General features: G+C 40.7%; 1 protein-coding gene across 2 annotated transcripts in view; it reads right to left on the bottom strand.

Moving 5' to 3' along the window:
• The window catches only part of cetn3 (centrin 3), a 48,935-nt gene extending 23,909 nt beyond the window's left edge, over nt 1-25,026 (bottom strand). Inside the window, exons 1-2 of one of the 2 annotated variants that reach the window (XM_043709022.2) lie at nt 24,938-25,026; nt 10,622-10,757 (exon numbers count right to left, since the gene is read on the bottom strand). In XM_043709022.2, the coding sequence (XP_043564957.1) occupies nt 10,622-10,757; nt 24,938-24,954 (153 nt within the window). In that variant the 5' untranslated portion in view covers nt 24,955-25,026. Of the gene's footprint in view, nt 1-10,621; nt 10,758-14,560; nt 14,587-24,937 lie in introns of those variants that run through there. The other variant, XM_087999381.1, reaches the window with a different exon arrangement.
• Between the last annotated feature and the right edge of the window lie 1,026 nt (nt 25,027-26,052).

Raw genomic sequence — 26,052 nt, 5'->3', positions numbered from 1 at the left:
GTGTCCCTCAAAGTGGAGGAGCTATATGCAAATGTTTTATGATCAGGAAATCAATGATTATGAATAGTTAACAAATTGGTGACAGAGAATTGGAAACAGCTGGGAAGTAAACATTATTGAACAACTGTTCAACACAAACAACTGAAAGGAGTAATTTAGATCATAAATAGATTGAATTAACTAGGATTCAGTTGCAAAATGAAACAAATAGAAATCTAAAGAAATGCAAAATCTTGATAGAACTCCAAACGTAAAGAAAACATGAAAATAGGTTTCAAAAAGTAAAATCCTGAATTCTGGAAAGGAAATGCGTAGAAATCAGATTGACAAAGAATATTATTCCAACCACAGAACAGCAGGGAAATTAAACTCAATTTAATTCTGATTTTGATTTTGTAAGGAATTTTGTCAGTAATGCAAGTTGCTACAAAGTTGCAAAAGTTGCAAGGAAGTTTGGTTTCAATGCAATGCAAGGAGAAAGCATTAAAAATAGGTGCCCTTTTTGGATCTAAAATCAGATTACGATAGCAAACGACAGTTTTAAACACATATGACTTAGTTTCAGAAGCTTGCAGACAAAGCTGAGAAATCAAAAAGAAACAAATCAAAATTCTGTGAAATTTGTAAGAGTTGTGATATGATGGGTGGAATGAATAATTTTATAAGTTTCCTTTTACAAAAGGAAGATCCTACATAGCAGAAAATAAAGTCTCAAGAGAAAAGCAGCTGAAATAATGGCTGATTTCTGAATTGTCACAAGTGTGCAAGTAGTAGCAGAACATTGTTTGCAAACCAACAGAGGCTTGAGAGAAGGTATCTAGTAGTGAATACGGAGAAAGGTAAGGGGGGGGGGGGGGAAAGACACTTCCCACTTAAAAGACAATTCGAAGGTCAAATATAATTCAAGGGGATCAAGAGGTTAATTGTCAAAATAAAAAAAAAAGACAAAAAGCCAAATGTTGAAAATTAAAAGCCATAACTGCAGCATGTGGGAATAGATGGTGATTGCAGAAGAAGCTGTACCAGCAGGGGGAGCTTGTGACAAACCAATAGCTTTAAATTGCTTTTATTGGAGAAGGCACGAGCAAAGAACTATAGAAATTGTGGTTCAAAGGTGAAGTCTCAACATTTGTCTTTAAATTAGACAGACAAATTACAACTCTTAAGTGATACGAGATCAGCTCAGTCATTAGTGCTAGGTCAAAGTAAATTTCTATATATTTAGGTATGCATCAAAGATAATGGATGTGAACTGTTCAGCCATGATGTTAATATTTTAAATGGTTTAATTGTTGATGTAACTGTGGAAGCTATCCATTAGTGGTGTCTATTTTACATTTGGAAATTACAAAGTCTAATGGTGCTGAAGGCCCATCATGCTTGTATTGGCACTTCAAAATAAGCATTAGCCAGCTGGAATTTCCTGTTTTATCACCCCACAAAGTACTCTTCACATTAGTCTTATCCAAACAATCAACTAATTCCCTCTCAAATGAACCTGCTTCCACCACACTTCCAGCCAGTGCATTTTCTATCCCAAGTTGAAGATTAAGTTGTTTTTTTTTAATACCCCATCATTTCCCTTGCTTCTTTTGCAAATCACTAAAATCCAGAGTGACTGGAATAAGGTAAGTAAGCTTGCAGCATGGAATTTTGAGGCTATGGCCATTTCAGAAACATGGCTAGAGGAGGGACAGGAATGGTTTTTGCAGTTTCCGGGATTTAGATGCTTCAGCAAGAACAGAGAAGATGGTAATAAACAGGGGCGGGGGGTGGCATTGTTAATCAAAGGCAGCATTACAGCAGCTGAGACGTTTGAAGACTCATCCACTAAGGTAGATTGGGCTGGAGGTTAGAAACAGGAAAGGAGAGGTCGCCTTGTTGGGAGTTTTCTATAGGCCTCCGAATTATTCCAGGGATGTAGAGGAAAGGATAGCAAAAATGATTCTCTATAGAAACAAGAGTGTCAGAGTAGTTGTTCTGGGGGACTTTAACTTTCCAAATATTGACAGGGAAGACTACTGTTCAAGTAGTTTAGATGGGTCAGTTTTTGTTCAATGTGCGCAGGAGGGTTTTCTGACACAGTATGTAGACAGGCCAGCAAGGGGCGATGCTACACTGGATTTGGTAGTGGGGAATGAACCTGGCCAAGTGTTAGATTTGGAGGGAGGTGAGCACTTTGACGATAGTGACCATAATTCAGTTACGTTTACAATAGCAATGGACAGGGATAGGTATATACCGCAGGGCAGGAGTTATAATGGAGAAAGGCAATTATGATGCAATTACACAAGATTTAGGATGTATAGGATGGGGAAAGAAATTGCAGGGGATGGACACACTTCAAATGTGGAGCTTATTCAAGGAACAGCTATTGTGGGTCCTTGATAAGTATATACATATCAGGCAGGGAGGTAGTTGATGAGAGAGGGAGCCATTTTTTACTAAAGTTGTTGATGCTCTTGTCAAAAGGAAAAAGGCGGCTCACGCGAGGACGAGACGTAAAGGCTCAGTTAGGGGGCTGAGTGTTATAAGTTAGCCAAGATCTAAAGTGAGGGCTAAGAAGAGCCAGGAGTGGACATGAGAAGTTGTTGGCAGATAGAATCAAGGAAAGCCCTAAGGCCTTCTATAGATATATCAGGAATAAAAGAATGACAAGAGTAAGATTAGGGCAAATCAAAGATAGTAGTGTAAAGTTTGTGTGGAATCTGAGGACATAAGGGAAACACTTAATAAGTACTTTTCATCAGTATTCACATTAGAAAAAGGGCAATGTTATTGAGAAAAAGGAGATACAGGCTACAAGATTAGATGGGACTGAGGTTGACAAAGGAGGTTTTAGCAATTTTGGATGATCTGAAAATAGATAAGTCCCCTGGGCCGGATGGGATTTATCCTCAGATTCTCTGGGATGCCAGGGAGTCTTTAGCTTCGATCTTTATGTCACCGTTGTCAATAGGAGTAGTGCCAAAATATTGGAGGATAGCAAATGTTGTTCCCTTGTTTAAGAAGGGGAGTCAGGACAACCCTGGAAATTATAGGCTAGTGAGCCTTACTTCAGTTATGGGTAAAGTATTAGAAAAGGTTCAAATAGATAGGATTTATAATCATCTGGAAAGGAATAATTTGCTGAGGGATAGTCAACATGGTTTTGTGAAGGGTAGGTCATGCCTCACTATCCTTACTGAGTTCTTTGAGACTTACTAGGTTGTTGCCTGGTATGGAAGGAAGATCTTATGAGGAAAGGCTGAGGGAACTAAGGCTGTTTTTGCTGGAGAGAAGAAGATTGAGGTGACTTAATCGAGATGTATATGAGAATCAGAGGGTTAGAGAGGGTGGACAGTGAGAGCCTTTTTCATCGGATGGTGAGGGGACATAGCTTTAAATTGAGGGGTGATAGATTTAGGACAGATATCAGGGGTAGTTTCTTTACTCATTAGGAGGCAACGGCCTGCCTGTAACAATAGTAAACTCGCCGATTTTAAGTGCATTTAAATGGGCATTGGACATACAAATGGATAACAATGGAATAGTGTAGGTTAGATGGGCATCAGATTAATTTCACAAGTCACGCAACATCAAGGGCTGAAGGGCCTGTACTGCGCTGTAACGTTCTATGCCATCGCATTTGTGTCTTTTACAAGCAACAGCATTTTTCCCCCATCTATTCTATGCAACCTGATCATGATTTTAAAACCTCTAAACAATTTTCCTCAGCCTTCTCTCCAAAAGAGAACAGTCCCAACTTCTTCAAATCTACTCTCATAACTGAGAGTTCTCATATTCTTATGAAAAACAAGAGCCAGTGAAGGCAATTTTGCCCCTTGAGCCTGTTCTACCATTCAATGTGATCATGGCTGATCTCATCATGGTGTTAACATCTGCTCTACATCTACTTTGTCAAACCACTTTAATATCTTGTATTGTTCTGTTGCAACAATTCCTTGCTTTTCTACTCTATTCCTTTAGCAATAAAATGCCAAAATTCAATTTGCCTTCCTTATTAACTGCTGTACCCGCATACTAGGTTTCTATACTTCATGCACAAGGACACAAGATCCCTTTACACTGAAATTTCTCTCCATTTAGAGAATAAGTTGTCTTTTTATTCCTCTGTCCAAAGTGGATAAAGCTCGCACTTAAATCACATTGAAACTCCACCTGCTAAACACACATCACGTATCTGTATCCACTTGTAATGTTTTATTTCTTCATTGCAACTTACCTTCCAGATCTATTTTAGTATCATCTGCAAATTTGGCTATAGTACTTTCTATCTTGGCATCTAAATCATCAATATAGTATTAGATTTTGTCACGTGTACTCAAGGTTTAGAATACGGAGTATAGTGAAGTGTGTACAAAGTCATTGTGAGAAACAAAGCTTACACACTTCAATAATTGCAGTACTGATTCAGATTTTGTCTCGGAGTGTCCTTTATTTTACTCTTGCAAGAGGGTGTGATGTCTAGTGTCTACAAGGCAAGGGACACACACACACCAAATTCAATTATTACACGATATTTATATAATTTGTTTTTTGTTTTTCAATGCTCCTCCCCTGTTTACATCTTCCACTTCCCTAAGACCGGCACCCATTACTCCTGTTTATCTCTTGCCTTATCCGGCCTTGTCTGTGACAAAATGCTTAGATCTGGCCTCAAGGCCGTTTGACCTCATCCCGCTGTGAGTCATTGTTAGGCATATTCTTTCTTCACCATTATCTACTCCCTCCATCTGTACCTTCCCCTGCCATACTGATCCTTATGACCCTTTTAATTGGGGTTTGTTCCTGTGTTTCTGTAAAAGTGGGAAACAGATGTTTATACCTACTGTTTGTACAGGCGTATCTAGCTTAACTTCCTCCCCTCACAGCATCTTATCTATTCACCTGCAATATCTACCATTGTTTTGCAGTCACGTTTCATTCTTGCATACAATTTTAGCTAATAAAAAAACAATTATGTATTTCCTCCACAGTTTCCATTCTTGTTGACTCAGCTCTTGGCTAAAACAATTAGCCCTTCAATTCCTGAAGAAGGGCTAATGCCCGAAACGTCGATTCTCCTGTTCCCTAGATGCTGCCTGACCTGCTGCGCTTTTCCAGCAACACATTTCCATCTCTGATCTCCAGCATCTGCAGACCTCACTTTCTCCTAAAACAATTACACACTGGTGTGAGTTCATTTACTTTGTATAAGTAATTAGAATTGCAGAAGTAACACTACTTTTCCTATATTCCACAGTCATCATTCTCCAGCACCTTCTTGGTTACAAAAACCAAGGATTTATTTAAAAAAAACACAATAGCAGAAATAAAAACAAACAGCCTAAAAGGAAAGAAAAATGTCAAGGCCTAAAGAAAAAGAAAATGCCCAGATCTTAAATTACTATTACAATAAAGATGTATTGAATGCTCAGTCTCCAATGCAGGCACCCAAGCTGTCAATCATTGGTACCCAACAAGCAAACCTTGTAGCACTCCACAAGTTACATCTTGCCAACCAGTAAAAGACCCATTTATCCAAACCCTATGCTTTCTATTGGTTAGCCGATCCTCTATTCAAGCCAATAAATTATCCCAAATCACATGTGATCTACTTGTGTATTAATTATTCATGTTGCACCTTATCAAAAGGCCTTCTGGAAGTCCAGGCGTATTACATCCACAGGATTCCCATCATGCATTTTGCTAGTTACATCTTCGAAGAATTCTAGTCAATACAACTTACCCTTCATAAAACCATGCTTACTCTGATGAATGGCGTTCTTGACTTGCTAAATATCCTGTTCTTACTTCCTTAACAATGGATTCTAACAATTTCCTAATGACAGATGTTAAATTAACTGAATCATTTCCTATTGTCTGCCTCACTCCCTTTTTGAATAAGATTTTTATTTTAGCATTTTTACAATCCATTGGAATCTTTCCAGCATCCAGGGAAAATTTGGAATATTATGACCAGTAACCCATTCTTTCTGCTTCTACTTCCTTTCAGACCCTAATATGTAGGCCATCTGACCATGGGACATGTCTACCTTCAATCCCAATAGCTTGCTCAGTACTTTTCCCCTTTGTGATGATAATTGTTAGGTTCTTCCTTTTCTAACCTCTGCATTATACATCACTACTGGGATGATACTAGTGTCCCCACTGAAAACAGAAGTAAAATATTGATTTAGTATCTCCCCCATTTAAATGTTCCCCTCTATTAACTCCCCAGGGTCATCGTCCAAAAGGACTAATATTCATTTTAGCTACTCTTCCTTTGTATACTCTTACAGAAGCCTTTGCTATCCATTTTTGTATTCTTCTCTAGCTATCTTGTTATACTTTATCTTTGCTCTTTTATTACATTTTAATAACCTTTTGTTGATGTTTAAAAATGTCTTCATCTTCCAGCCTGCCACTGGCCTTTGCAATATGATATGCTTCTGTCTCCAGTGATGTTAGACAAAGTTCATTAGAATTGTTAAAATTGAAAGTATACAAAGAAAAAAAAAGACAGAAATCCAGCACCATCTAATCTTACTAAAGAAATTACTATTTCAACTAAAACTGTATACAACAGAATCAAGACCTCAATGACGTTAAAAAGATGTTGAAACAGGCTAACAAAGTTAATAGAAATCAAAGTGTCTCAAGTAAACCTGAAGGTGGAATCTAAGCAAAAGGTTAAGATTTTGGTGCTCACTTCAATCTTAAGACGAGAGTCAATTCCATTATAGAATGAATTTGAGAACCAACTTTAAAATTTACTAGTTTTTGTTAACTACAAGATCCATTCCAGGTAGCGACATTTTCATAAAGTTTTACATAATTTTAAAAAAATGCACAAAAGAAATACTTTAAAATAGACAATAGGTGCAGGAGTAGGCCATTCTGCCCTTCGAGCCTGCACCGCCATTCAATATGATCGTGGCTGATCATTCCTAATCAGTATCCTCTTCCTGCCTTATCTCCATAACCCTTGATTCCACTATCTTTGAGAGCTCTATCCAACTATTTCTTAAATGAATCCAGAGACTGGGCCTCCAATGCCCTCTGGGGCAGAACATTCCACACAGCCACCACTCTCTGGTATTGATATTACAGTCCATTTACTTCAGAAAGCCAGATTGAGAAACTGGTCGATTGTCACAAATGCCTTTTTATGTTGGTTGAAGTTTTGCTTTGTTTCCTGAATCACAAAAACCCAGAGCTTAACTTCAATTGTCCACTACTCCCCTTGTATGATCAAAGGCATCCTGAACATGCACTAGCTCAATGCATTATCAATCTCAAATTATTTAATGTATATTCAGGTCCAGAGTACTCTTTAAAAGGACTGATGATCATTTTACTGATTGCACTTCCTATTGTCTCCAAATTAATTTTACATGTTAATCATTTGTAAGATCATCCTTTCTATGACAGCTTGTCCATCTTACTTTACCAACTTCATAGGATTTTTACCAAGATAGGGTGGCCTCAATTAATAAAGCATATACGATCACCAAGCAATTAAATCAACAATCTCAAACATTGCCTAATTAACATAGTAAAAAAACCTAAAACTGGAGGGTCTTGTGGCACAATGGTAGCATCCCTACCTTTGGGCCAGAAGGCCTGTGTTCAAGCCCCATCTGCCCCAGATACGACAACTGTGAACAGACCGATTTTGAAAAGCAAATTTTAAAAGCCAATTCCAAAATTACACACAGACACATTCAATATGACTCAAGTGTTACAGTCATAAACTATTATTGAGATCTGTGGAGAGTGTGGTTTTCAGGTAAAATAATCTATGATAGGAAGCGTATTACTCAGGAAACCATATAACCCCAGCAGGAGAATTCACAAAGTCCATTCTGACATGGACCACAACATCCTAGTTTTTGCATATGGATTGTTCCATTCAATAAGCAAGACAAGGCTACGATTTGATCAGTGTTTTGATTGCTGTAGAGACAGATAAAAACTTTTTTAAAAAAAATGTTAATTCCTAGCAATTGATTTAAAAAGAATTGCACTAGCAAATGGCAAGATCAAATTGTACTAGTAAAGTGATCATTTAAGGCACCAAAATATGGAGATTCTAGTAAAGGAGCTAATACTGTAATTATATCATCTCTAATAAAAGGCAGCGACCAAGGAAGACACCTAAATATAGAACAGCTACAAAAATAAACAAAAGCTAAAGGAATACCACCCAAGAATGTAGGTGCAGGAAATTGAGCAGCCAATTGCAAAATGTCAAACCAATTACACTAATTGAAAATTTACAATGAAATATTACAAAGATAATGCAAGGGATGAAAGAAAGTGAAACAGAATGATTGTGAGATAGCGACTGATAAAACAACAGGCTGATCACTTACCATTATTATAGATGATCACTAGTTGATGCGCATGAACAGTGAAAGACAGATGAGTGTAACAGACCACTACAGCAAATCTCATGACAAGAGAACTTTAGTTTTTTTTTAAAAAATAAAGGTCAAGAACAAAAATGAAAGCGGACAGTTAACGTTACTATGAGAAACACAGACTGAAAAGTGTTTTCAGCAAGTTCCTTATAAATAACGTTTTGACATCATCCAAATGTGAAAGGTTCTCAACCAAACAAAATCTGCTTTACAGAGAGTGCCAGTAATACATGGGAGCCAAAGCCCTAAGGAACTAAAAAACTGCTGAACCCCACACACTAATTACGCTTCTTATAGCATATATCACAAATGCTTTTGCAGCACCATGTATGCTACTTAAATGGTTTTCTTCGTGCACTACTTTGAGGGATAACTAGTTTTATTTCCTCTGAACTAATTGAACTGTGAATGATCCTTGAACTTGCAAGCTGAAAACATCATCTAAATAAATCATGAGACTTTTGGATCAATGTATTTATTCTGCACAAGAGAGATTGTGTTCATTTCAATTTAAGATTGTACACCCTGACTTGGGAAATCTTTTAATTTTATGTAAAGACTTAGGTGGATTTATTTTGAATAAAGGTTTGTGCAACTGTGTAAAGCAGCAGCTCATCAATTTAATTTTTTCAAAACACTTTGCTTTAACCTGATTAGAACTTCAAAACAATACTGTTGCCTTAATTGAAAATTTAAAAATGCATGGTCTGGTTTAAAAATCAGTTCATTAGTTATGAGTGAATGGCACAGCTGACTCAATGGGCCAAATTACCCAATTCTGCTCCTATATCTTGTAGTCTAAAAAGGTTTAGAAATCATATTCTGGACTGACTGTGATTAATTTATTGTTTTGAAGAGGAAAAGAAATGTTAGAAATTGTAAATTGAATTGAGAGAAAATACTAAAAGTTAATCTCAAAAACATTTTTCAATTGTCAGAAATTGCAAGAAACTTTTTCAGAGTTCAAAATTGTTTTAGCCTACAAAACCCACCTTCTAATATGCTTGCAAAGAGGAACGATCTTTCTATAGAAAAGAAAATTAACCATTTAAATACATTTTGAACCAATCCTGAAGCAAGAAGGTGATATAAAATGTAGTTAATTATAAGATGATACTATTTTGATTAACCAATTACATTGCAAATTAGTTAATAATATTCATCTGAATTATCTGGAATTGGAGGTCTAACTCGCCTTGCAAAACAAAACCCAACTTTCTCAAGAGACTATCACCTTAATTACTAACTTTCACAAGCTTTTTTACCCCCTCACAAAGAAAAGATAGCAGCAGTGGGGTGGGATGATGAATGACAAAAAACAGCATTTGGCTTTTAAATTAAGAAAATAAAAATTTTACTGAAGGCATACAACTTCACCTGTTGATTGATGATGCTTCACTCCACCTAATAAAAAGGATCTGAAAACCGTCAGCAGAGAAAAAAAACATTGAAAAAAAACTATGTACACATTTAATAAAACTTGATACGTTTTTTAAAAAAGATTACATAGATATGGTGACAAGTTACGAACTGACAAATCAATTGTTTGGGCTTCTAAACAAACCTACAAGTAGATGCAGGACGTTTTGATTAAAAAAAAGTGTTTTTCATGGCGTTCCTAACTTTATCAGTGTGTCTAACATAGCAGGTGATCCAGCCATCTGGTGGTATTTTGTTACTATTACTGCATGAATTAATAGCAGGATAAGTTCTCCTGCTGTAAAATTTTTAGTAACTGTACAATATCCATTTTCTACAGAAGACAACATTATCACCAACTGCCTGAAAAAGCAAATTAATTTGAATGAATCCACAAATCAAAAATTTGGGCAGCACGGTGGCTCAGTAGTTAGCAATGCTGCCTCACAGTGCCAGGGACCCGGGTTCAATTCCCATCTTGGGCAACTGTCTGTGTGGAGCTTGCACATTCTCTCAGTGTTAGCGTGGGTTTCCTCCGGGTGCTCTGGTTTCCTCCCACAGTCCAAAGTTGTGCAGGTTAGGTGAACTGGCCAAGCTAAATTGCCCATAGTGTTAGGGGTAAATGTAGGGGAATGTGTCTGGATGGGTTGCTCTTCGGAGGGTCGGTGTGGACTTGTTGGGCCACAGGGCCTGTTTCCACACTGCAGGGAATCTAATCTAAGCGGAGGCATTAACAATAAAACTCCTTAATATGCAGTACTCAGCTATCAAAATGCTTTTAAACCAAAATTTACCTTTAGTTCATGATAATCTATCGCTTCATCTTTGTCAGTATCAAATAAATCAAAAGCTTCTTTAATCTCCTGCTTCTGTTCTTCTGTTAATTCTCGGCGTTTTTTCCTTTTTGGCTTATCTATCACAAGCTCAGTTCTGAAAGAAAAAAAAAGTAAAAATTTTAAAATTTTTGTTCACCTTTTGATAAACAGCTACTCAAATCCAAATGTTAAGCCATATAAACAGCAAATGTAGTTTTACTAACGATTATACAAAATCGTTTGAAGTTAACCATCGTGGATCCCATCATATTTGGGCTAATTTAGCCACATTCCCATTTGTAATGAAAAATATAGTCAGTACAGTTCCCAACACCAATTTCGAGATCGCGATCAAGAGAATTTACCCCACTATCAAAATCTTTAAACCGGATCCTCCCCAGTTTCTTAATTGTAAGATGACGCCACCTTTTACATTAATATTCTCAAAACAGAACTTAAAATTTCTGTTTCCAGTAACCTGCAGATTTCTAACCAAACTCTGATGTGAAAGTTACACAATAAAAAACATTTCTACAAAGGCAGTTGTTTTCCCTGAACTCTCAGACCTCTTAAAAAGAGAGAAACTAAACGAGCTTCTGACCTCACTTGGGTCTCCTCCAAACCGAACACTTAGGGCAAACATTTCTCTAAACTAATCAATCCTCAATTAACTTATTTTTAATTCGGAATTATAACTTTTCACATTTAACTGCATGGGAAAACCACCACATTATATTTTCCATAACACCATCAGAGTTAACAGCCACTTGCTTTCCGAGCAATGTTCCAGGTTGAAGTTTGAATGGTAGCTAATGTCACTGCATACTCAGGAGGTTGAGTGTCGCATGGCATGTTTATAGAAGTGGTTTGCTCAGCTTATGAACAACATGCAGAGGGGAATGGGTGACTGCCAGACAGTACAAGGAGTTTCTCTCTAACCAGTATTTGATTTTGAACACTAATCAGGACAAGGGTCATTTGTATTGGGCTGAGAACAGACCAATCCTTGGTAAACTGGATTAAAGACAACTGGCAGGCTAAGCTCAGAAATGATAAAGCATGAAATTGCTAGGCAATACAAATCCTATCTGGTTCAGCATTCTCCTTAGAGAAAGAAACCGGTCATCTGTTGCTGGGTCTGACCCAGATATGGATTCCACTCCAAAAAATGAAGTTGCCTTATAAAAGTCCTAGCAAGCCATGTAGCTGTACCAGATACTCAGCAAACAGGGAACCAACTGGCACTCAATATGACAAATCTTTTTAGTGACATCCAAGGTCCATGTGCCAAAATTGGGAGAGCTGTCCCACGCCATTCATGCAACAGCTTGACAATCAATCACTTCAGAGCTGGCACAGGAAAAAGTTACGAGAATGACTTCAGGGATATTAGACTTCAGTTACATGATGGATTGGAAAAGATGGATGTTCTCCTGAGGGGAAAAAAAAAGGAAATTTGATAGAAATGTTCAAAACTCTAAAGTCTAGACAGAAATGAGTAGATATTAGATTGAAACTACTCCAATTGGCAGAAGGCTCAAAAACTAAAACACACAATTTAGTGATAGCAAATTAGGCAACAGCAACATAAGGAAGAACTCTTTACACCGCAAGTGGCTTTGGTCTTGGATACACTGCCAAGGACAGCATCGTGGAAGTAGATTCGGTCCTGGTTAGAATAGCAAGGTAGAAAGAACTTGTAAGATCAGCTGTCCAAATGTGTCATAACTGTTCGATGATTTATTGCAAGAATGAAAATAGTCAAATCGAAACTCATTTGCAGTGGAGTCACAATCAAAAGTAAAAGGAATTGAATTTTTAATACTTAAATTACATCACAGTCAGAGACCGATTGTTAGATATCTTGATTAAGTCATTGCAGCTACTATACATTATCCAAGACAGGTCACTGTTACTTCTCTTGTCTGTTATAATACACTCCCCATCCGTAATCTTATAAAGCCCCATCCCCAGTCCGGTGATTTCACGATCTCAGACTGACAATGGCAGCAACCACACTGTCCTCCTTGGAATTTTCCCTTCCCCATCTCTCCTCACCTCAGACCTCGCACTCCAAGTGTGAGGCACTGCCCAGTGCCGAACTGTTTGACTGCGGTGGAGTATAGACAATCTCAGGCCAACAGCTGTACCTGGTCTCCAGTTGTCTTGGACGCCCCTTGCCACTGGACCAAGACCTTGCGCTGCTAAACCCATGTGGTAACCTGTGTGCAACTGTTTCCCCACGTTAAAAGAATCCTCGCACAGGTACCTTCCACATCCTCAGGATGATGTTTGGGACCTGAATGTTAGGACCCTTATGAACAATCCCACCAGTGACAGACTGGAATGTCACACTGCCATCATTGCCCAGGAACTCAGGAGCTATGATATTGACATCACTACCCTGAGTGAAACCTGGCAGGCGAGGTGCTGGGTACACCTTTTGCCAAAGGGTAAAGCCAAAAAGCACTGCATCCATGGAGGCGGCTTTGCCATCAAAAACGAACTGATGGACCAACTCATTTACTCCAGTGCCAACATCATTGCCTGCAAATACTCGGTTGACCACTCAAGCAGTAAACAACAAGACTAGTTTGATGAGAATGATCAAGCTATTAAGCCAGAAAGACGTGGCATTTTAGTGTAAAACAACAACTACACAATAGAAAAAGGCAGGCCTCCAGGCAGCTGAAAGCAGATGTCCAATAACAAACCCGCAACAAAGAACAGGTGGTCGCTGGACAAAGCACTGGAGACCAAACAAATGACCGACAACCAAGCGCTGTTAAGACCATATACAGACCAAACACCCAAGGCCCCAACCTAACTGCTGGCCACGGGCTGAGTGACTCTTACCAAGGATAAAGAAGCCATCAAAAAAAAAAAAAGCTGGGTGGAAGCACTTCAGAGAACTCGTCAACCAGGGCTCTGTCACTGATCCCACAGAATACAACACCCTAGCCTTGCACAAAGTAGAGAAGGCTGTCTGCCAGCTTAAGAGCAAGGCTGCTGGAGCAGCCAATATCCCTGCAGAGGCACTGAAGTGGAGAGGCAAAGAGCACCTCCTGCAGCTGCACGCCTTTGCTGCCTTATCTGGAAAGAAGGGAACACCTTGGAAGAGCTCAGAGATGCCATAATCATGAGAACTTTCAAAAAAAAAAAAAAGGGAACAAAATAGAGTTGCAAATTACAGGGAATTCTTCCTGCTGTCGACTCGTCGAAAAGTCATTGCCAAGGTCCTTATCAACCATCTCCTCCCTGTGACTGAGAAACATTTCCCAAAGTTGCATTTTGACCTTCTGCTACGGAGAGCACACGGACATGATTTACACCGTGCAACAGCTGCAGAAGGAAACTTACCCCTGTACGTGGTCTTTTTTAACCTAAGAAAGGCCTTTGACACTGTCAATTGGGAAGCGTCCTTCTCCACTTTGGTTGCGCTGTGAAATTTTTCACCATCTTTCACCTGCACTGCAATGACATGGAAGTCATGGTAGTGACAAATGGCTGCACCATTGACCCATTTGCACCGATATCAAGCAGGGCTGTGCCATCACCCCGACACTGTTCTCAATATACCTTGCTACAAGGCTTTACCTTGCAGTCGACAAGCTCTCCACTGGAGTGGAGCTAACTTACAGGACCTGTAGGAAATTATTCAACCCTGCTGCCTTCAAGCAAAAACCAAAATCCATCCAACCAATGTCATTGAGCTACAGTATAAAGACAATGCTCACGTGCACACATGCACACCATCAGCACCTTTACAGAGGCATACAAATTTATGAGCTTCACCATAAATACCCACAAAATGAATTTCCTCCATCAACACGACCTGGCATTGTGGAACAACCTCAACCCCCCCGGATCACCTTGGTCCATGGGGACACCTTAGAGAATGTTGACCACTTCCAATACCTTGGAAGCATTTAATCAGCCAACAGAGTTATCGAAGGAGAGTTCCAACATCGCCTCCAGTGCACGAAAGCAGCCTTCAGCCACCTGAGGAAAAGGGTATTTAGAGGATAACAACAACAACATTAAATCCGACACCAAGATCACAGTTTACAAAGTGGGAGTAGTTCCTGCCCTCCTCCTTTCTGGCTCCAAGACGTGAGTTGTCTACAGTAGACATCTCAAGGCGCTGGAGTAGTGCGCAAGATTCTGCAAATCCACTGGAAAGAAAGACATATCAACACCAGCATCCTCGACTCGGCCAACATCCCCAGCACTGAGGCACTGACCACCCTTGATTGGCTATGATGAGCAGGGCACATCATCTGTATCCATATGACACCACCTCGTGCCCGTGCCCCCCCACCACCACTCAATGCATTTTGCTTTTGCATTGCTTAAGAATGAATCTCAAAAAGATGATTAGAGACCCAGAGGGTGACATGGTGGCATTGCTACCTCAGTGCCAGTGACCCGGGTTCAATTCACTGTCAGGTGACTGCCTGTGTGAAGTCTGCACATTTTCCCAGTGTCTGCCTTGGTTTCCTCCAGATGCTGCAGTTTCCTCCCATAGTCCAAAGATGTGCAGGTTAGGTAGACTGGCTATGCTAAACCTATCCAGGGATGTGCAGGCTAGGTGGATTGACAATAGAAAATGCAGGGTTATAGGGAGAAGGTGTGAGGGCAGGTCTGGGTGGGGTGCTGTTCAAGGGCCAATGTGGACTCAATGGGTCAAATATCCTGCTTCCACACCGTAGAGATTCTAATGTTTCTATGTTGTCTGTACCAATTAATTTATTTTAATACCTGAAGACTTCAGTTGGATGATATCTTTGGCTTCAAGATAGTGAATTTGCAGATACATTCTATTTCGTTCAAAAAGCACACAATCTGTCAGCAGTCAGTATTTTTTATAATCTGTGAAATTTTATAAATTCCTACTTTGAAAATAGTAGTCTGACTCAAGACTGGAATACACAGACTCTAACCTCACCTTTAATGGATTGTCTGAGCTGAGATGTCACCGTTTTTTTATAAAACCTTATCTCGAGAATGTGACTTGAAAGTAGTTCTGGAATTTACATAGTAACAAACCAAAACTTGCAACCCATTCTAAAAGATGAAAGGCTTAACACCAATCTAGGTTTGTTCAATAAATTGCATCTGTTGCATGACACTAAGATCTTTTGCTATACGCTTGTGTCCTATGATCCTGCTCCACTAGCTACCTGAAGGAGGAGCGGCACTCCAAAAGCACGTACTTCCAAATAAACCTGTTGAATTATAACCTGGTGTCATGTGATTTTTCTCAAATCTTGTCAAAACTCACTGATTTTTAACTTTTTGTTGTTTCAGCAGCAGCAAGAGCAGGAGCGCTGACCAGGAGTGTGACAGGAAGGGGAGTCACTGATTTAAAAACTTACCTCCTGAATAGGCGGAATGCACGCTGAGCAGGAGCAGACACTGGACTGCTGAGTAAGTGAAGTAACATATTTAGCTGGTTGCGTTACCCAAAATACTACTTAGCTTATATCCCCCATCCATCCCCCTCTAACCAAAAAAAAAGGTCTGTGAGCCAGGTAAAATAACTAGGTTTCTTCTAATCCTTTAATTTTGCTGCAGTATCTTTAGGAATTTAGAATGTTGGGAATGGTGGTTAGGGCAGTTGAATGTTCCTCCTGCAGAATGTGGGCAGTAAGGGTCACCAGTAGCGTCCCTGCTGACTTTCTGCGGGAAACGCACCCAACTCCAGCTCCTCGAAAACAGTGTTAGGGAACTGGAGCTGGATGAACTTGGGATCATTTGGGAGGTGGAAGTAGTAATTGAGAGGAGTTACAGGAAGGTAATCACACCTCAGGTGCAAGAAAAAGGCAGATGGGTTACAGGCAGGGGATGGAAAGGGAACCAGCAGGCAGTGCAGGGAACCCCTATGGCTGCTTCCCTCAGTAACAAGTATACCGTTTTGAATACTGTTTTGGTGGTGGTGGGGGGTGGGGGGGGAAAGGGAGGCGTCTTACCAGGGGTACAGGTCTCTGGCACGGAGTCTGTCCCCTATTGCTCAGAAGAGAATGGGGGGGAAAGAGATGAGCTTAGCATTCATTATTAGGTTTGGGAGTGAGAGGCACTCACAGTTGGTGTGTTGCCTCCCAGGAGCCAGGATTCGTGATGTCTTAGATCGTGTTTTCAGGCTCCTTGAGGGGGAAAAGGGAGCAGCCCCAAGTTGTAGCCCACATAGGCTCTAACAACATAAGTTGAAAAGGGACGGGGATGGAAGGCAGAAATTCAGGGAGCTAGGGTGGAAGCTTAGTGCTAGAACAAACAGTTGTCATCTCTGGTTTGTTACCCATACCATGTGCTAGCAAGGCAAAGAATAGGAAGAGAGGAGTTGAACACGTGGCTACAGGGATGGTGCAGGAGGGAGAGTTTGGGATTCCTGGATAATTGGGGCTCATTTCTGGGGTAGGTAGTACCCCTGCAAACAGGATGGTCTATACCTGAACCAGAGGGGTACCAATATCTTGGTGCGAATTTGCTAATGCTCTTCGGGAGGATTTAAACTAGTTCAGCAGGAGGATGGGAACCTGAATTGTAGTTCCAGCATCCAGGAGGTTCAGTGTAGTGAGGTCAAAAATAAGGTTTTGAGGTCACAAGAGTTCGCCCGCGAGCAGGAAGGTGGTTTGAAGTGTGTCTACTTCAGCACCTGTAGCATTCAGAATAAGGCGGGTGAACTTGCAGCATGGTACCTGGGGCTTCAATGCTGTTGCCATTTCGGAGATATGGATAGAGTAGGGAAAAGAATGGTTGTTGCAGGCTCTGCGATTTAGATGTTTCAAGAAGGACAGAGTAGATGGTAAAAGAGGGGCAGGTGTTGTATGGCTAGTCAAGATTAGTATTACGGTAGCAGAAAGGACGTTTGAGGACTCATCTACTGAGGTAGTATGGGCTGAGGTGAGAAACATTAAGGAGAGGGTCACCATGTTGGGAGTTTTCTATAGGCCTCCAAATAGTTCCAGAGATATAGAGGAATGGATAGAAAAGATAACTCTGGGTAGGAGTAAGAGTTACAGGGTAGTTGTTATAGGGATCTTTAACTTTCCAAATATTGACTGGAAATATTATAGTTAGAGTACTTAAGATGGGTCAGTTTTTGTCCAATGCATGCATGATGGTTTCCTGACACAGTATGTATGCAAGCCAACAAGGGGGGAGGCCACTTTGGATTTGGTACTGGGTAATGAACCAGGCCAGATGTTAGATTTGGAGGTAGGTGAGCACTTTGGTGCTAGTGACCATACTTTGATTAAGTTTACAATAGCAATGGAAAGGGATAGGTATATACTGCAGGGCAAGAGTTATTGCTGGGGAAAAGGTAATTATGATGAGTTTAGGCAAGATCTAGGATGCATAGGATGGAGAAAGAAACTGTAGAGGATGGGCAGAATTGAAATGTGGAGCTTAATTAAGCAACAGCTACTCAGTGTCCTTGATATGTACCTGTTTGGCAGGGAGAAAGTGGTTGAGCGAGGGAGCTGTGGTTTCCTAAGAGGTTGAATCTCTTGTCAAGAGGAAGGCAGCGGCTTATGTTAGGATGAGATGTGACGGCTCAGTTAGGGTGCTTGAGAATTACAAGTTAGCCAGGAAAGACCTCAAGAGAGCACTAAGAAAAGCCAGGAGGGGACATGAGAGGTCACTGGCAGATAGGATCAAGGAAAATCCTAAAGCTGTCTATAGGTATATCAGGAGTAAAACAATGACGAGAGAAAGATTAGGGCCAATCAAAGATATTAGTGGGAAGTTGTTCATGGAGTCCAAGGAGATACAGGAAGCGTTAAATAACTAATTCTCATCAATATTCACACTGCAAAAAGACAACGTTGTCAAGGAGAATACTGAGATACAGGCTACTAGACAAGACAGGATTGAGGTTCACAAGGAGGTGGCGTTAGCAATGCTGGAGTATGAAAATAGCTAAGTCCCCTGGGCTGGATGGTTTTTATCCTTGGATTCTCTGGGAAACTTGGGATTTCAGAGCTTTTGTCTTTGATACTTATGTGGTCATTGTCCACAGGAGTAGTGCCAGAAGACTGCAGGATAGCAAATGTTGTTGGCCTTGTTCAAGGGGAGTAGAGACAACCCTGATAATTATAGACCAGTGAGCCTTAGTTTGTTTGTGGGTAAAGTGCTGAAAAGGTTATGAGAGATAGGATTTATCAATCTAGAGAAATAAGTTGATTAGGGATAGTCAACATGGTTTTCTGAAGGGTAGGTCATGCCACATAAACCTTACTGAATTCTTTGAGATGGTGACAAAACACATGGATAAGGGTAAAGCAGATGGTGTGGTGTATATGAATTTCAGTAAGGCATTTGATAAGGTTCCCCAAGGTAGGCTATTGCACAAAATACAGTGACATGGGATTGAGGGTGATTTAGCAGTTTGGATCAGAAATTGGCTAGCTGAAAGCTGAAAGGGTGGTGGTTGATGGGAAATATTCATCTGGTGTTCAGTTACCAGTGGCGTACCACAAGGATCTGTTTTGGGTCCACTGCTGTTTGTCTTTTATAAAAGTGACCTAGATGAGGGCATAGAAAGTTGGGTTAGTAAATTTATGGATGACACGAAGATCGGTGGAGTTTTGAATAGTGCTGAAGGATGTTTCAGATTACAGAGCAACTTAGATAGGCTGCAGAACTGGGCTGAGAGGTGGCAAAGGAAGTTTAATGCGGAAAAGAGAGAGATGATTCACTTTGGAAGAAGCAACAGCAATGAACAGTACTGGTTAGCAAGGTTAGATCTCACGGAATAAAGGGAGAACTAGCCATTTGGATACAGAACTGGCTCAAAGGTAGAAGAGGGTGTTAGTGGAGAGTTGTTTTTCAGACTGGAGGCCTGTGACCAGTGGAGTGTCATAACGATCAGTGCTGGGCCCTCTACTTTTTGTCATTTACATAAATGATTTGGATGCGACCATAAAAGGTACAGTTAGTAAGTTTGCAGATGACACCAAAATTGGAGGTGTAGTGGACAGCGAAGAGGGTTACCTCAGATTACAACAGGATCTAGGCCAATGGGCTGAGAAGTGGCAGATGGAGTTTAATTCAGATAAACGCAAGGTGCTGCATTTTGAGAAAGCAAATCTTAGCAGGACTTGTACACTTAATGGCAAGGTCCAAGGGAGTGTTGCTGAACAAAGAGACCTTGGAGTGCAGGTTCATAGCTCCTTGAAAGTGAGTCACAGGTAGATAGGATAGTGAAGGCGGCATTTGGTATGCTTTCCTTTATTGGTCAGAGTATTGAGTGCAGGAGTTGGGAGGTCATGTTGCGGCTGTACAGGACATTGGTTAGGCCACTGTTGGAATACTGCATGCAATCCGGGTCTCCTTCCTGTCAGAAAGATCTTGCGAAACTTGAAAGGGTTCAGAATAGATTTACAAAGATGTTGCCAGGGTTGGAGGATTTGAGATATGGGGAGAGGCTGAACAGGCTGGGGCTGTTTTCCCTGGAGTGTCAGAGGCTGAGGGGTGACCTTATAGAGGTTTACAAAATTATAAGGGGCATGGATAGGATAAATAGGCAAAGTCTTTTCCCTGGGGTGGGGGAGTCCAGAACTAGAGGGCATAGGATTAGGGCGAGAGGGGAAAGATACAAAGGGACCTATGGGGCAACTTTTTCACACAGTGGTACGTGCATGGAATGAGCTGCCAGAGGAAGTGGTGGAGGCTGGTACAATTGCAACATTTGAGAGGCATTTGGATGGGGATATGAATAGGAAGGGTTTGGAGGGATATGGGCTGGGTGCTGGCAGGTGGGACTAGATTGGGCTGGGATAACTGGTCGGCATGGACAGGTAGGACTGAAGGGTCTGTTTCCATGCTGTACATCTGACTCTACTGGGCTAATGGAGATGAGCAGAGGTATCTCGGTGTCCACATACATAGATCCCTGAAAGTTGCCATCCAGGTTGATAGGGTTGTTAAAAAAGGAAAACTATGTGTAAGCCTTTATTGCTAGAGGGACTGCATTTCAGAGCTACAAAGTCAAGCTGCAGCTGTACAAAACTCTGGTGTGGCTGCACTTGAAGTATTGCATACAGTTCTGGTCACTGCATCATGGGAAGGATGTGGAAACTTAGGAAAAGGGTGTAGAGGAGATTTACTAGGATGTTGCTGGTATGGAGAGAAGGTCTTATGAGGAAAGGCTGAGGGACTTGGGACACTTTGTTAGAAATAAAGGTTGAGAAGTGTCTTAATTGAGTTATATAATCAGAGGGTTAGATAGGGTGGACAGTGAGAGCCTTTTCCTCAGTTGGCGACAGCTAGCACAAGGGGACATAGATATAGGACAGATGTCAGAGGTAGTTTACTCAGTAGTAGGGGCATGGAACACACTGCCTCCAACAGTAGTAGACTCGCCAACTTTAAGGGCATTTAAATGGTCAATATATAAATATATGGATGAAAATAGAATAGTGAAGGATAGATAGGCTTCAGATTGGTTCCACAGGTCAGCACAACATTGAGGGCCGCACTGCACTGTAATGTTCTGTGTTTATATAACTTCGATCATTAGTGGCTGTGATACTAACTCAAATCAAATAGCTCATAGGCTATAAATAGCATTTATTTTGTAGCTCCCAAACAGGCTTCAGGCAATTAATATCACTACACATAAAAATAATGTTCCCTGAAGGTAGAGGGATCCACAAATTAATTTACTAAATTTAATAATAACAAAAATCAGTATAAATTCATCACCCAATACAATGTAAAATTAATGAATACATTGGTTACTTTTTCATCCTTCATCTGGTTTTAAAAGACAAGGTGAGAGACTCAACATTAAGTCAATATGCCGTTTGACTTGCAAGATAACTTGGGAGTTGGAGGAGATTTCATGCACTTGCTTCCTTTGGCCTTCCAGAATCCTTTCAGCACAAATTTCTACCGCTACTGATCTACTAAACAACATCCCAACCTCAATCCTAGTAAACCTAATCCCTACAAAACCTATTACACATATACAAACTGGCCTTCCCTTCTAATATAACCCTCATCGCCACAAGGGACAAGTTGAAGGGACACAGACTTAAACAGAATAGGTAATCAACTGGTTTAAGCATTTACGGCCAAATCAGAAAGCACTCAAGTACTGCTAATATCTGCAATTGCTCATTTTTCCAGAATAATTCTCAAATGCTTATTTTTATAAAGGAAGACCACTTCACGCAATTCTCATGACAAGTAGAAATTTGTGGATTTTGTTTTAAAAAAAATCAGTGTGACATAACCATTCCAATCAACTGCAGGTCCTTTCCTAGCTCATCATAAACTTCTTGAAAACTCTCTGCTCTAGGGCTGAACTTGTTCCTTTCTTGAGACATCTCTCCTATTGTCCATCATTCTCATGTCATGAGACCCACTTCCTGTGCTTTCAATTCTTATTCATTCTAAACTGCAGTTGATAAACCCCCTTCTTGGCTCCGACATTAATGACATTTTAAACAGTTCTCAGTTCAGATTTGCCTCTCTCCTCCCAATTTGTGATCACCAACCCTTTCGTTAAGGGGAGAAAGATCTCAATCTTTAAAAATTGCCAAATCTCCAACTTTCTTACACATTTGGTGAACTCCCAAATTCACGCCCATTTTTCACTCAATTCAAATCTCTCCAAAACAGGTGTCCTAATTTAGCAAAGTTAAAATGACATCTATCAAACTGGCAAAGATAGACTGAGCTTCAAAACCACTGAGGTAGAGAATTCCAAAGATTTATAACCCTCAGAGTAAAAGAATTACTCTACAACTGGTCCAATCCTGCCAGCATTAGCTCTAGGAATGTGCTTCATTATCTAGTTCGGTTTCTTGACAACCCTTGCCCAGCACATTATTTTTATCCAAATAGTCCAATGCCCTTTTGAATGCCTCGGTTGAATCTGCTTCCACCATTGTTCCAGGCAGTGGAATCTGTACCTTAACTGCTGGCTGAGTGAAAAAGTTTATTTTTCTCATATCACATTTGTCCTTTAGCAAATCACATTAAATCTATACCCCATCGTCCTTGTTCCTTTTACAAGCAGAAAAAAGTTTCTCCTTAATTACTGTATTTAGCCCACTCAATTTTGAAACCCTTTTTCATATCTCCTCTTGGCCCGGTCTCAAAGAAAAGTCCAAACTTTTTAAGTCTATCCTCACAACTGAAGTTTCTCATCTCAAAACATTTTCTGTAAACACCTTCTGCACTCTCTTCATTGTGTCTATATTCTTCCTATAAAGAAGTACCCAGAATTGCACACAGTACTCTAGCTGAGGTCCAACAAGTATCTTAAAAAAAAATCAACATCACTTCCTTGTTTTTATACTCTCAACCCCAAAAATGCAGACAATACTGTATGCTTTACTTAGTGCTCTCCATTTTTCCTGCCACTTTCAGTGATCTACACACACACACGTCCCTCTGCTCCTGCACTCTAGATTGAAAGACATTTGAAATAAAAAGGTGATGCAATGTTTTTCCTACCAAAATGCACCACCTCACACTTCTCTGCATTGAATATCATCTGCTACCCATTTGTCTTCTTCAACTTATTGATGTCCTTTTGACTACATTGTCCTCGTCATAGTTTAAGTGATGTAACGACTACATATTCAAACTGACACTTGTACACCAAGATCCCTGGGGAACTCCACTTCAACTCCACTCCTTCATCCAGCCCAAAAAATATCCATTGGCCATTACTCACTTTCCGGTCAGTGATCCAATTTTGTATCGACATTGCTAATGACCCTTTAATTCTATTAAAATAGTACTCAATACATAAGTGCGTGTCAAACTTCTGTACATTTTAAGCAAGACTTCACTACTCCTGTTGTTAAATGCTTTGCAATAATTGCTTGCATTCTGTTAGCTGTCTTATAGCTTGCTGCACCTGCATCTTAAACTTTCAATGACTTATCAAGAAGAGCATCTTGGTCCCTTTGTGCATCTATACCTCCCAACTACCTACCATTTAAAAATACTCTACACATCTGTTTCTCCTGCCAAAGTGGGTAACCTCTTTTTCCCCACATTATATCCCATCTGCCATGTTCTTCCCTACTCACTAAGCCCTGTCCAAATCCCATTAAGCAACATTATCTCTTCCTCACAACACATATTCCCACTTAACTTTGTATCATCCACAATTTGGAAATATTATATCCAAGTCATTGATATCCCCATACATAGGCCCTAGCTATTCGCAATGTCGAAGTTTTGATCCTTGCATTAATTACCCCATTAGTTACGTCTGCTACAAAAAAAAGTCAAATCTGAAAAACAAAAATAGAAAGCAAATACATGCAGCTTGGTTGGCAAGTCAACAGATTAAATGGATGTTTCCATAGAGAAAGCACCAAGGAAATGAGAGCTCTCAGTTGTTGAAAAGGCCACAAGACTTGGGTGGTTGGTCTTCTTTTCTCGACAGAATCATAGACTTTTTGCAATGTGGAAACAGGCCATTTGGCCCGACAAGTCCACGCCGACCCTCTGAAGAGTAACCCACCCTGACCCATTCCCCTACACTATATTTACCCTTGACTAATGCATCAAACCTACATATCCCTGAAACTATGGGCAATTTATTATGGCCAATTCACCTAACCTGCACATCTTTGGATTGTGGGAGGATACCGGAGCACCCAGAGGAAACCCACGCAAACAGTTGCCCAAGGCTGGAATCGAAACCGTGACCCTGGCGCTACGAGGCAGGAGTGCTAACCACTGAGCCTTTTGTTTGCAAAAGAGTCCCTTGCATGGGAGTGCGTTACCTCCAGCAATTAAGGATCCACAACTAACGTTCTTAAAGTGGCTGTTAGCGTGACTTGTATAAAATTAACTGGTAAATTTCAGTAGAACGTCAGGTACTGAGGCCACATATGCCAGATACTGGCTGATCAAATGAAAAATCCAGGGTGACGATACTCACACGCTGTTGGATGGCACTGAGCAGCACAACCCCTAACTACTAAACCAAATGCATCGTAACAACGACCGAATCTGACGACACTTGATGTCGACGGGGTGTTTTGAGATGCTAGGCATATCTCAAGTCTTTAAAAGGACTAGCTGTGTAGGAAACTGCCAACGGCGGTATTAGCGCTCGGCCTGCTGACCTCAGGGCAGCGATAACAACTGGCAGCCGTCGATGCAGAGGCCGCCGCCGCCACCACACACAGAGGAATAAACAATGTGAAAGCTGCGGCTTTAGGATCACTGACCTCCCCTCCCCCCATGTAGAGGGAAAGAAAATAGGGCTTTTGCTTTTCAAGGATTTCTTTTCAATGACGCCAAGCAGTGACCTACCTCAGCGACACACTCATTGCTGCAGGAATAAACCCCCAACACCACCCGCAGGGAAAAGGGACCAGGGACGCACCAGCACTAAAAACCCACCTCCCGACTTTCCTCAATGCCCATTGGCCAGAACCGATCACCATCGCCACTGCTTATGATAGGACGACCTGTCAATTTCATCTTCCTATTGGCTGGGAGTGCTGCCAATTATGTGAGGTTCACCAACCGTTACTGAAAGCTCGCGGAGAACGGTTACAAATCAGAGGCGGTCGCGAGGCCGGGGGTGGGGTTAAATTAGTGGCATAGTGACGTTTTGTGGGTGGGCGAGGACCATTCCAGACACTACTGATGGCTCTCTCCACGGGATATCAAATACTTTGCAAAAACCGGTAGTCAGAATTAAAAAGCGGAGTTGCTAGTATCAGCATGCATCAGTTCACCGAATGCAACTCGAGGGTCAACACTGAGGAGCATAAGCAGGTAAAGGCATCAGTATTTGCTGTAGAGAAAGATATGGAAGATAGGGAACTCGGGAAATAAAATAAAGATGTATTGAAGCGTTATTGTGATAGCCACAGTGTTTCAAATCCTATCTAGCAAAAGAACTGTGAGTCAACTCTTAATAATACTAAAACAATAATATTTATTCATTTAACAATACTATTCACACAATATACTATAAAGTAACAATTTACTCTACCAATTTATCTGTGCTTTAACCTAACTCTGGATGATCATATACCACCACACAACAACTTGACCCTGTTCCATGTGATGATGTCTGGTTGCCTTCTGATGATTTCAAGATTGTCTTGGTTATTCATGAGGTACCACACCAGGTGTGGTTTTGCAGTGATTCATCTCTTTTAGAAGTGTCTTGAGTAAGTTACAATGGATTAATAAAGTTTGGTCACCCTGATTGGTTGAACCCAACCAAGTGTTGACATGTTGATGGAAGGTTGGTTCTTAAGTGTCCATTAGTGGAGGTGCTGGATACACATAGCCTCCTCCAAATAGGGATGCGAGGCACCTCTATGTCTGGTGCACATCTTGATGTTTCCGATTATCCGAGGGATGACATTCTGTTGTCCCATTCAAACACAAATTCTTGTGTGTATTATAGG

Source organism: Chiloscyllium plagiosum, unplaced genomic scaffold (assembly GCF_037043375.1).
Source record: "Chiloscyllium plagiosum isolate Xiang-an unplaced genomic scaffold, Cpla_swu_hap1 HiC_scaffold_2, whole genome shotgun sequence".
NCBI classification, from domain to species: Eukaryota; Metazoa; Chordata; class Chondrichthyes; order Orectolobiformes; family Hemiscylliidae; genus Chiloscyllium; species Chiloscyllium plagiosum.
This window is presented reverse-complemented; position numbering and strand designations above follow the sequence as displayed.